The sequence below is a fragment of the Lineus longissimus genome, chromosome 5, assembly GCF_910592395.1.
Source record: "Lineus longissimus chromosome 5, tnLinLong1.2, whole genome shotgun sequence".
In the NCBI taxonomy this organism is placed as follows: Eukaryota; Metazoa; Nemertea; class Pilidiophora; order Heteronemertea; family Lineidae; genus Lineus; species Lineus longissimus.
The window spans coordinates 19,190,226-19,203,247 of record NC_088312.1 but is presented as its reverse complement, the minus strand read 5'-3'; the positions used below and the strand labels follow the sequence as shown (position 1 = coordinate 19,203,247).

General features: G+C 42.5%; 2 protein-coding genes across 3 annotated transcripts in view; one reads left to right on the top strand and one right to left on the bottom strand.

The window, feature by feature from the left end:
- LOC135488779 (beta-1,4-galactosyltransferase 4-like) overlaps window positions 1-13,022 on the top strand; it is a 125,835-nt gene that overhangs the window by 68,828 nt on the left and 43,985 nt on the right. The gene's annotated exons all lie outside the window — the stretch shown is intronic.
- Window positions 6,539-12,701, bottom strand: LOC135487675 (uncharacterized). The gene is made up of 6 exons (XM_064771712.1): window positions 12,613-12,701; window positions 11,081-11,323; window positions 9,393-10,598; window positions 8,844-9,034; window positions 8,012-8,287; window positions 6,539-6,542 (listed from the first exon to the last, which is right to left on the bottom strand). Exons 3-6 carry the CDS (start codon window positions 9,864-9,866, stop codon window positions 6,539-6,541), a joined length of 945 nt encoding a protein of 314 aa, XP_064627782.1. The 5' UTR covers window positions 9,867-10,598; window positions 11,081-11,323; window positions 12,613-12,701.

Below are 13,022 nucleotides of genomic sequence, written 5' to 3'. Positions count from 1 at the left end.
ACTTTCCATTCATGAAATTTTGTATCCCAAAGTGACAACCGTGACAGTGACACCCACCTCTTAAGATAACGTGTGCCTTCACTCGAGAAGCCGCAGACCTATCTCCATTCCCATCTGCCTTTCAAGATGAGCCGAACTCTTAATCAATTACACCAGGATTATAACAAAATAAATTGCAGTTGAATTCTCATCCATTATCCTACTGCAGCCTGGCAATCCATCTGCCCGGCTAGCTACGCCTGCCAGAGACACAGATGATTGCATAATCAATTGTATAATGTTAATTGATGCGACACGTTGTGGGTTAAGGGCACTTGATGGATGAGTCGTGGTCTGCAGGCCCCTGCTTGGCGGTATTTCGGTTGGCATGGCAGAGAAAAACCGTACTGAAAATTGAAAACAGCGCAATTTCTATGAATATCTGACGATTTAAAATAGGCGATCGAAGCTCCAGGGTTGAATGTACATGTACTATCTTTGGCGCAATTCTTCTAAATTTAACCCATATAAGGGCCGTATTTATTGGTGAGGGGACTGGCAGAGGTAACTCCCCCCCCCTCCCCGAACAGTCTCCATGTGCAAACATGTGTTCTTTTTGGATGAAAAGTGATGTTCTGCTTAGTGTGTAGAGCTGCTCACCCAGGAAAACTGGCCAAATAAATTGAATTGGTCGGAATCTATGTTTTCAACAATCTCTTGTCTCAAAGAAGCAGCTCAAACCCCTCTTTGATGTGACTGCTTCTAGTTCCCAATTATAGGTTATCTGATATAGCGATGATGGAAGTCGCGCGTTCAATTTTCATTTGATCGTACTTTAATTCTGTCGAACTGATCAATCATGGTGCGTTGTCACCGAGACGTGCCATATATCCAATGAGAAAGATGATTATGCAGCCTAATAATCTTCCATCTGCTCTACCGAGCACAACTCGGGGTAATAGAAGTTTGATTGGAGAACGTGAAGGACATTGGAAGCGGTTAATCGTTGGTATTATCCTCCATGCAAACATTCCACAAGTGTATTTTCGTGGGCTGTGGAAAATTATTCCCCTTTGTTTCTGTTCATGCAATAGCATCGCTTGGCGACCCGAAGAGGACCCCTATTTTGATGGTAGGGGAAGAGTCCACGAAGTGTGATAATGATTCCCATTTAAACCAAAATCGGTCTTGTGAGGCCAACGTCACACTCAGAAGACCGGAATGATACAAAGGTCAGAGGTGTGTTTGGGGTGTGGGGGGGGGGGGGGGCGGGGTAGAAATATCATTCAGTGGCCAAAACTTCTTTATATCCTTAGATTCTAAAAGCCCGGTCTGGTATGCTGTCCTAGTCTGAGACTCATGGAGATTGTAAACACGTGGTAGTGCGGTAAATATCATGAAGAGAGGCAGATATTCTGGCTAAAACTAATCATCCGGTTTCTAATTACTGCAACCGACAGTTCATTTAGCCCAATATCTCATTATCGGACATGCATTAGGACATGGGACATCTGCTAAAATAGATGACAATCCTCCCTAATTGGTATAAATTACGCACGAACGCTGATTAGTATGGTGGTTACGCTAACCAACCGCCTGATAAGACGCTGATATGATATATCTAGTGTGAAAGTTTAGCGCTTGTTCATCAATCGCGGACATCGTTCCGGGTTATTTCGTGAAAAGTTCAAATTATTTCGAATAACATCAATATTTGAGGGGCTGCAAGGCAAAATGGCCTATTTCATATGGTTAATGCATAGGACTTTGATTGCATTTCCAAGGAACTCTTTTAATTTAGCGAATGGTCCACAGCCAAGGAACTCCTCGAGGTACTGTTGATCACCATGTTTCTAATTACTGGGACTGGCAATTCATTTAGCCCATCTCGTATCTCATTAGGACGTGGAGCATCTGCAGTATGGCAATAAAATCCCCTTCTAATTGGTATTTCATCGACAAACGCTGATCAGTACGGATATACTTGTACTTAACGCGGGCGAGTAAGCCACCAATACAATTTATTTTGTTGATGATCAGCCTCGGCTCGTGTTTGGTGTGGACATTGACATACTAAGTAATCATAAGCCCTCCTCGGATAATTAAGAAAACTTCAAATTGTTCCGATTGCCTGGTGTGGGACGCTGTTTCTTCAGCTTCTTCAGCGTTCGCTCTGCACTAGGTGGTGTTATTCTTCAGAGAGTATTCCCCTCTTTTGCGAGATGAGCGTCTTTGCGTGCCACTACGGAAAGGCATCAATTGGGTTTATGGCCTAGTGACTCGTCTTTGGCCAGGGGGCGTTGTTTAAATGGCGACAATTGGCAATTATTGCAAAACCTCCCACGCAGCTAGACCAAAGGCTTCAAAATTGCACTCAGTGAAAACTACCTGCAATGACCACCGCAAACGAGAGGTTGTCGCATGCGATCATGATAACAGGTACATGAAGCAGCGATTAAAAGCGCTCATTTGCGTGGGGGCGCTTTTTATGTTTAGTAAAGTTGATAACGCGAGGCTGTTGGGCGTCATCTCCAGAAGTTTTTCTATGCCTTCTGAAGCTCAACCATGCGTGATACACGCAGCCATACTAACATACTACTGTTGTCTTCTTGACGACGGCTGTTCGTGTCAGTACCAGTGCTGTTGTCAAGAAAGTCAATAGCTTTCCCGCGACCGATTGCTTTCGTTGTTTTTTTTTTATGGGCTAATGCCCCTCTGACCTATGATATTCCGAATGTACCAATAGAATGGAGTCTAAACAAAGCTCAAATCAAAATCAGTAAGCTTTCATACGAAAGTATATATCTAAATTGTGATGTGTTAATCAAGTGCCCTTAACCCACAACGTGTCGCATCAATTAACATTATACAACTGATTATGCAATCATCTGTGTCTCTGGCAGGCGTAGCTAGCCGGGCAGATGGATTGCCAGGCTGCAGTAGGATAATGGATGAGAATTCAACTGCAATTTATTTTGTTATAATCCTGGTGTAATTGATTACGAGTTCGGCTCATCTTGAAAGGCAGATAGGAATGGAGATAGGTCTGCGGCTTCTTGAGTGAAGGCACACGTTATCTTAAGAGGTCGGTGTCACTGTCACGGTTGTCACTTTGGGATACAAAATTTCATGAATGGAAAGTGGTTTCGAAATCAGATAATGATGGATGTCAAAGTACATGTATTTGCTCTTTTGTTATAAATTGTTGATTTGACAAGTCCTAATTATGCGCTGAATGGAAAAGGAAGAAAAGCGGCATAAAACACTCTAAAAATCATCAAATCAGGCCAAAGTTGCTATTACCTTGTTCTTTCTATCCCAAAAACACGCCACAAAAAAGAGACAAGTTAGTTGTTATACAATTTGTCCAAGCGCATTGACCCCTCAAAAGTATATGTTATGCCAAGGGAAAGTTCCATTGACGCCATACCAGAAAATAACTCCATTGTTTATTCTTCTATTGGTATACAGAACTGCACACATCCCCTGCGGCGTTTCCTATGCCAAACAAAGTCCGTATCGTATCGAATGCAAGCAGACGAATGAGATTAAGACGTGACCCCAACACCCGTTTTTTAATCTTGCTCACTTTACGTACATCGTGTGGCATTGGTACAGCGGACATGCCGGGCACATCTCACAAGTTGGCGACGTAATCACTAGCTTGGCAGGAGATGTTATTATCAATACGCTTCGCGAATCAGCAACGATGACATTTTCGCTGACCACGCTTTAGAAATTTCCCGGGAGTATTTTGGTGATCACAAAAGTGACACCAGGAATGGAAAAAATATTGGTATAGATTAGCACATTGGTAGGTATTGGTGTTGGTATAGATAAAGATAGTTTTAGATGAATATCTAGGCGGAACGGAAAGTGAAGACAAATCGAGTTTTAAGCGGGGAGTCTGCGGTTTGGCCACCTAACGAACGTGCATGGCCATGCCTGCCCAGGCATAGACACCAGATGCATGGAACGTCGGTTTTAAATCTCATTCGAAAGAACCAGGAACTTTCGTTCTTTGAAAGCCGCACCTGATCTAAAAATTCAATCCTTGGTTCTTCTCGGGATGCAACCCGCGTGGTAGCCAGCGGTGGTAGCCACTAGTCCATGAAGCTCCTTTAGAAGAGGGTGACGATGACGGTTGCTCCGTGGCGAAAGGAATTAGGAGGAGCGGCCAATTTGACAAAAAAATGTAATCGATTACCAATCTGACAAGTGAACTAACACTAAACAAGATTGATTAATCTCATACAGGATTTTGCATGCCGAGAAGGTTTCTTTGTAAAATAACACCAAGATTCATTAAGAACTGCCAATTATAATGTCAGTGAAAGTTGCTAATTGCATGGCACATGGTATTGGTATTCCATCAGGCAGACTGCGACCCTACGCACGATTCAATCTTTTAAAGAAGCTTGGCAAGGCGGCTGTCTGGTTAACGGACACAATCTTTATACCCCTTCTGACCCAATTGTCCAAATGCATAGCTGCAGTGACTGTTGGTATTCAGTGTGGCCTCAGAGTAACCACCTCTAAGACATAACCCGAACACGGACGGAATCTCCTAAACATATATGCCAAGTGTTGCCGATTTGTTTTAACATTTACAAGAAAGTTGCTTATCGCAATGGGCATAAAATATTGGAGTTAAATTTGGTAAACCAACCTCTTGAGAATTAAGATAGTATGCTGCAATATTTACGGACATACTCTAAACAACTTCTGTAAAACGCAATACGGAAAATCCTAGAAAGATATTCTAAGTTGCAGTCATAGGCTATATGCGCGAAAGTTGCTAATTCCATGGCATTTACGATCAGTCTTGACACAGTAATCCCAATACGGGATTCAATATGACGGATACAGCTATCTATCGAAGTCAAGCAAGCTTATGTGGTTATGCTCACAATTCTATTCCAACCCAAACGCAGGCTCATCTAAAAAGACCCGCCTGATTCACAAAGCCCACTTAACGAGTTACGTGTGCGTAACCTCCTCTGAGTGTTTACTTAGCAGTTACGTGGTGGTCACGAAGCACTCTTAATTGTAAGTGAATGCGTAACAAGTCCGTAAATCTACGTGTGGTCCTTACGCCCTCTTAGAGTACACTTAGTGCTATGTAGGCGAGCGTTGTGAAGATGGCAGCCGCTCTCGTTGTTATTGAGGAGGAAAACCAGCGAGCTATTCGTCGCGAGCGGGTTTGCCGAGATCGTGTGCACCCGTTAGACGAGTTCAATGACGATCAACGTTTTAGGCGTCACAGACTGACCCGACCAATCATTCTGGAAGTAATAGACCTTATAGGAAAAGATGTAGAACACCCAACGAGAAGGTCCCATGCTATCCCTAGTACATTACAAGTGCTAACAGCTCTAAGATACTACGCTACCGGATCCTTGCAATTAGCGAACGCTGATATGGTTCATGTAAGTCAGCCAACCGTGTCGAGGATAATTACTAGAGTATCGGAAGCACTGGTAAACAGAGCAAGGTAGTTCATTTCGTTTCCTCATGATCTGGAGACCCAAGAGCGCATTTCTGAAGGATTTTACACGAGGAGAAATAGGATTCTAACGTACTTGGCTGCATTGATGGGAGTTTGGTTGCCGTCAGAAGTCCAACTCAGAATGAAGAGGCTTATGTGTGCAGGAAAGTTTCCATGCTTTGAACATCCAGGGTGTGTGCTCCCCTGATTTGAAGTTCACGGATATCGTCGCACGTTGGCCCGGATCCACTCATGATGCATTCATATGGTCCAATAGTGAACTAAATCGTGAAATGCAACAAGGTATTGGTCATGCCGGGTTTCTACTTGGAGACAAGGCGTATCCATTGCGATCGTGGCTTCTTACCCCAGTTCGAAATCCAGCGGATGCAGCTGAAAGGCGGTACAACGCTCACCATCGGCGAGTACGTTCAGTCATCGAAAGGACATTTGGGCATTTGGGCGTTGGAAGATGAGATGCTGTGCCTCAACAGAGAAGGTAATGCCTGTTAATTTTTGTTAACGCCTTATGCCTGTGACAGCTTTGGCTTACACGAGGTGTTATGGCCTTAGGCTTTCACCTACATGTATTCATGTGCTGTAAACGGTCGTGTAGGGGAAATTACCCCCCCCCCCCCCAAGAATAAACAAGAATCCGAAGATTCTAAATACTGTAGAATCGGTCAGGAACCGTTGCAACTTTCCAGGTGGCAGCACTCTCAATGTAATCCATTTTAATATCGAAATGTAGGTGCTGTCACCTGGAAAGTTACAACGGCTCCTGACCCGATTCTGCAGCATGGCAATGCCTGTGTACATGTATTTGGAGAAAGGAAATCAAGACATTTTCGTCGTTTCAGAGGGTGTCATTAGGCTGATCCCAAGGAAGTGTTGCCAGGTTGTGGTGGCAACCGCAGTGTTGCACAATGTATGTGAAGAACGTGGTGTACCTCTTTTACCCGGTGTGCCTAATAATGACGACGATCCAGAGGATGACGACAACCCACCTCTACTGCAAGATGACGAGGAAGGTCTAAGGACAAGAGCGAGGATTATAAGGGAACATTTTAACTAACTGAAGAAGAAAATGTAAAGAAGTGTTACCGAACTTATCAGAATTTAATTTCAAACTAAAGACAAAGTGAAACACATTTTCATATGCTAATTTGGCTTGTGGAAAACATTTAGGTCAACTATGAACTTTATTGGCTTACTGCCAGTCGTATATATTTACCGCACTTCCGTGTTGAAATAGATCAGTCCATTTTTCAGATGTGAAGTATGGCACGTTTTTTGTAGCAAAATTTGATTTTTCACAGCATTCGTTCGATTATTTACAACATTCGTTCGATTTGTCACAACATTCATTCCATTTCTCATGAAATTCATTACATTTGTTCGATTCATTAGACACAATTCGATTATTTCATGGACATTCATTCAATTCAATGCAGCTATATTCATTTGATCACTGACATATTCATTCGATGAAATCGAAGTAACATTTTTAATCCTATAAAGTCAACCACGACATTCGTTAATTAACCGAACATACCGCTCGTCTTTATTGCGCACATTCATTCGATTTTGAACACGTCCATTCGATATTTTTGCATACCTTCATTCGATCCTTGCGCACATTCATTCGATTTCTGAACAGGTTTCATTCGATTTTCTAAACTGTTCATTCGATTTCTGAACAGGTCTATTCGATTTTTTCATACTTTCATTCGATTTTCCTACACTTTTATTCGATTTTGCACACATGCATTCGATTTTTCTCCGCGCGTTCATTCGATTCGTACACTCATTCATTCGATTTTCACAGTAAATCCTATTCGATTCCGATTGGTTAATGCTGGCACGTGACTCAATCCAGGCAGCGCAGTTTTTATAGTCACGTGATATACAAGATGGCAGCCTCCATGATCTCGAAACTTTAAAAAAAAAAGTTTATTACCTTGCCATGAGATTCCCCATTTTTTCGAATGCTAACACGCATTTCTGTCATTGTGGAAGCTGAAGAATCGCCAAGAAAGATCGAAAGTAATCAACAATCTCCGCGCATCCAGGCGACTGATGCAGTGACGTCACAAGATGGCACATGACCCTTGGCGAATCGAACGAATGTCGCACATTATGAATCGAATGAATTGCGGGATGAGCTGTTCCGGCATTCGTTCGATTCCACCAGCTGCATTCGATCGTTACAATCGAATGCGATTTGATTTGATTCTATGTATCGTCGATTTGATCACGTTTTGATTCATTCGAAAAAATCAAACAGTTCATTCGATTTATTGTTATGTGTTCGAAAGCGTTTTGCTCATTCGATTTAAGTAGACGCCTATTTGGTGTCTGGGATAATGGTCAATCAAACGTTCTAATCATCAAATTATGCCACATCTAACATGCTATAGTGAAGGGCAAAATGTAATGAAATATACTAAGACCCACAACTTACTTCTTGGTCTGCATCCTTTTTTAAATTGCTCAAAATTATTAACAGGTACATGTACATCATCCTTTGATTTGTCTACATACCTTTCATTGCCCTTCACTTTATCTTTCTCAATAGACACCAAGGTTTGAAGCAATTCTACAGCCGTCTCTGTCAACTTAGTTCTTTTTTCTTCAAGCTTTAGCCGCTGCTTGTCGATTTCCAGGCGTTGTTTCTCAATGGTGACCAGTTCGGCACTTGGTGTTGGGGGAGGTGCGGTCTTAGACGATTTCGCTTCCGGTGTCCCGATGGCAACCCCGACAGCAGCAGACGCATTTGGTCTTTTGACGCAGGGCTGGTGCTTCACTTGCGTTTGCGTTCTGTTGGGAAAAACAGCCATTTTAAAAGGAAACTCCACTGGAGGGGTTTCAAGTAACAGTAGTTTCATCATTGCTATAATTATAATATAATTATAGCAATGATGAAAACTACATAATTATAGCAATGATGAAACTACTGTTACTTAATAATTTATATGGCTTTGTCTCCAGCAGAAGTGACACAACGTGTCATCCGCCTTCATTGACCTACTACATGTACCGGTGTAACATCTGTGGTTGTTTCCCATGTGTCAGTGTTTCCAAACAATAGGCAGCTAGAGAGACCATGACTTTTCAATAGGGGGGATACACAGAAAAACTTGTCAATCTATTTTTGAGCGTTCCCAAACAATGAGGGGAAACACTCAAAAACAGAAACACTCAAAAACATTACACCGGTACTACAAAACACTCTAGTTTCGGCTTGACGGGATATTTCAGTGGCCTCTAACGACCAAGCTGCATTTACTACAGTAGGAGAAGAGAACTTTTAAAACAACGTGCCCGTTATGCCTATTTATACATGTTTCTACCCTCTGTAGGCCTATATTCTTACCTCTCAAACGGTGGTGGTGTTGGGCTTCTAATTGGAGACCCTTCATAATGCGGATTATTCTTCGACCTCTTCGATGTGATGCCAAAAGTGGGGCTGCCTTGCGAGATATCAAAGTCATCAAAATCACTACCTGATGCGTCACTACCTGATGCGCCGTGACTTGGTGACATCATAGTTGGCGACTTCACAGTCTGAAAACAGAGGGTATCTTCAATAGATGCAAGCGGATGGTCCCAATAACGTTGGGAACCACATTATTTGCAATGCCATGGACGAGTCACGCAATGCCACATATTGTTCAACCTATAAAAATAGCGGGACGATTAGGTACATGCGCCAGCCGCGACTAGTTTCGGCTCTTGAGAAAGCCAATGCGATGGTAATTCAGTGAGCAACACAAAGTGCTGAGGCAATTTTTGACAATAAGCATCAGTAGTTTGATTCAACCAATCAATGTTGAAGCCTCGAATGTGAATGAACCAATTGCAGAAAGAGTCTTTGGCGACAATTTTTTTGGCCCTCTTTTTGAGCCGACTTTACAGTACATACCTTTGTCCTGCTTTTAGGTGTGGTTTGTCTGGCTGCCGAGTCGAACCCTCCATCAATGCCTTGGACAAGGTCATTGGCCATTAGTCCAACAATCCTCTCGTCCATGTCGTCGGGGCTACATGACATTCCTCCACCACTGGCACAATTGTCACCCGAGGACGGGTCGTCTAGGGGAAGATTCCCTGTTACAGCCACCGAACGCGTCTTCTTTGATGCCTTCTTCTTCGCATTCAGTTTGAGATCGTCCCATTTTTTCGTCAACTCTTCCTTAGTTCGAAGGCATGGCAAAATACTGTTAATTTTAAGAGTAATTTCTTTCCAGGCCTTGTTTTTTCGTTCAAGAGTCACATTATCCCCAAACTTGCTGCTTATCAGTTTCCACCTCGCGGACACCAGATCGACGAGTTTTTGTATTTCTCGTGGCGTGAAGTTTGCCTTTCTTTGCCTTTTCTCACTGTCATGTCTGTCCGTCATCACTGCTGGCCTAGTCACCGACACAAAGTGTGTGCGAAATTTTACAAGAAACAGACTTATAAAGGTGTACTGTGATCCTTTTCACGTAATAACGCTATTTGCATAATAAGGCCAGTCTTGCGCTGGCCGTGAACCCACATACAATGGTTATTGCTGTAGTTACGCATTCACTTAACGTTACTTGTTCACTTATCCTACGCAATTGCTTAGAATAGGCTAAGAAGGTTCTGTGAATAAATCTTCGTGTTTGCGTACATTTTCCGTAAGTGTCCTCTAAGAGAACTCTTAGATCGGAAATCTTAGAGGGCTTTGTGAATCAGGTGTTGGCTAACATTACCCTTAGTATAAAGATTAGTGTAAAAGTTGACCTGTTCATCCAAAATTTGTTCTTTTGAGTTCACAATTGTTCCATCATCATCTCTTTTAACTGATCTGAACAAACGGTCTTGGCAACACCAACGTGTTGACGCAAAAATACGTCCAAATTATTTCTGTACGCTGAATGTTAGAAAACATGGCAAAGGTGGCGTTTACTATCTTTATCATGTTTATTATAGACCACGTTCTTCATTAGAGGACACTCCAACACAGTTCCTGCGCAGACAAACACGTTTACATTGTGTCTTATTTTCACGTTGAACCGATAAAAGCATTGACGTCGAGTAAGTCTCGCATGACGAAATGATTTATGGATATTTCTTTCCTGAACTCGAAATTGATTACACTGGACATCTGAAGAGAAAGATGGATGCTCAAAAGAAAAGCAATCGACGCGAGTCCTATTCATACCACATGTCTTGCCGCTTGCGCCGACAAAGACTAGTGAGTTTTGGCTAATTCCACTGATCGCGACGGCAAACAATGGGAAGGCGTTCACTCGGGACTTTAGGAAAACTCCCTCATGATACGACTGAGCTCCCCCGTAAACCTCCGTAGCTCTTGATGCAATGATTCACGTTTTTCCATTTGTCAGCTAGATACAGTATGTATATGATTGCATATTTATCTCGTTTACGTATATTTTACAGGGTCATTACCTTCTTGCAACTGTAAAAAAATTTCAGCCGGCATTCGAAAGCAAAATTCCACAATGGAATCCAGTCGCTACTAACTTATAATGTGATAGTTTTCCAGGGCCTTGTCATTTTTGTCAAATACACCAACTTAAACTGCTGAATCAGAAGTCTAAGTTGTTTGAAGAACAATAACAGTACCTCTTCTCTTCAACACAAACAGTCGCTTTCTGAGCCTGTGAGGACGTTTCATACGATTTATACATGCGCTCTTGGCATAACATTTCCCAACATTCACCGCCGTCCATACAGCGGCAAGACATCCGGGGACTTCGCTACACAAATGTTGACATTTCTCGCAAGATATTGCATATTTCCTCACCAGTTCATCTCCAATGCAGTCGTATCCGGGTTGAGCTTTAAACGCGATACGTCTGGATTGAGCTGAAAGGAAGTTTGCTCTTTGTATTTGTATGACTGTGTAAAATCTAAAGCCTTTTCACCAAAAAGGTAACTTTCTGCGGGATAATGTTGGAGAGGTCTTTTTGACCATCTGTCCATATCATGTTTACAGCCCCTTGAAGATAGAACCATTCGTACAGCTCCAAAACGTACGGCGGCTGGGAAAGGACATGGTGATTTTTTAATCTGGCGCTTGACTTATAACTCAGTCACCTGACTTAGTAACTCAAGCGCCTGACTTACGAATGACGAAGTTTTCTTTCTATCTCAGGCGCTTGAGATTTTTTAAAAAATCGTCACTTCGTAAGTCAGGCGCCTGAGATAAAAAAAACTCCGTCATTGAAAAAAAAATCACCATGTCCTTTCCCAGCCACCGTAAAAACGACTTTTGGAGCGGTACGAATTATTAAGATTCAAATCAGTTGTGTGATCGTCAAGTCATGCCAGTCGCAAAAGAAAAAAAAGGGGTGCAAGACTTTGCTTCGATTCTTTTGGAAACTGTCGTTCGCTACAAATGTGTTTTTCTAACAAATAGCCAACAATATGATTTGCAGATATTTTCTTTGTGTGCTTCGCAAAGAAGAGTTAAGTGACTGCGACCTGCGATGACAACCCGACTACTATATGGTTAAAATCCGACCGCCAGTTGATTTTAGGAACTTATCCGTACTCAGGAAAGTATTGGTTGTACCCTTGCCGGCCCACCGCGAGGTGGCGCTAAAATGAAAGCTTCCGAGGTTTTGGGCAAATTTTATTGTTTGAAATATTCTCTGTTCGAGGAAGATTTAGGCCCCTGTTAAGCGTAGATGGGGTACATGTACGTTGACCACTGCCAGTGGTTATGTGGGTCGTGTATCACGAAGGGCTTGTTTGATCAACGGACGTGACACAATTTTGATTAGACCTTTCATTGGTTTCTAAGCCACTCAATATAGAATTGTACAGGGCGACCTCCCTTAGCGGAGACCTATCTGTCAAGGTCAACCTAGTTTTGGTTTCAACTTGGTTGTTTCCATATGTTTTGACGTATCTAATCAGGACATCTCTCCATTAAAGACGGCACTTGTCACGCCCAAAGGTGTCCTCAATAAAGAGGTTCTAACTTTCCAACCAGTTAGACTTTTTCAATGAAATAAATGGCATTTTAACCGCATCACCCCAATGATCTATACGCTTGGTCGAAATATGTCTTTGGCCATTTCCCCTGAAGCCGACCAATTACAATCAACGTTGACTCGGGTCCAACGTTGATTTCGAGTCTTAAGATTTACCTGGGTTATTTTGTTTGAGAAACAGATGATTATTCACATGCGCGCATTTTCTGTTGACAACGCACGTCCGCATCAATCGACACGGACCAGTAATATCTCGTTCAACGCACCACTGGAAAGCACGACACCTCTCATCATCAACGCACACTTTCATACACTGTTCTACAGTCACTTTGCTTAACCAGCGAATACGCAGGCCATTTAAGATGCTGCAATCAGCATTTTCAGAGAAGTGATAGCCATTTCTGTCCGCATAGGTACTGTACAGATCTGTTTCCCCCAATGATTCAAAGTCAGAAGACGCCATTAGTTCATGCATGATTATGGCGATGCTTATGAAGAAAACCGATCGTATCCCATGCATAACGTATCCTGTCCACACGATTGGTCCCTTCACCAAATCGCATGTA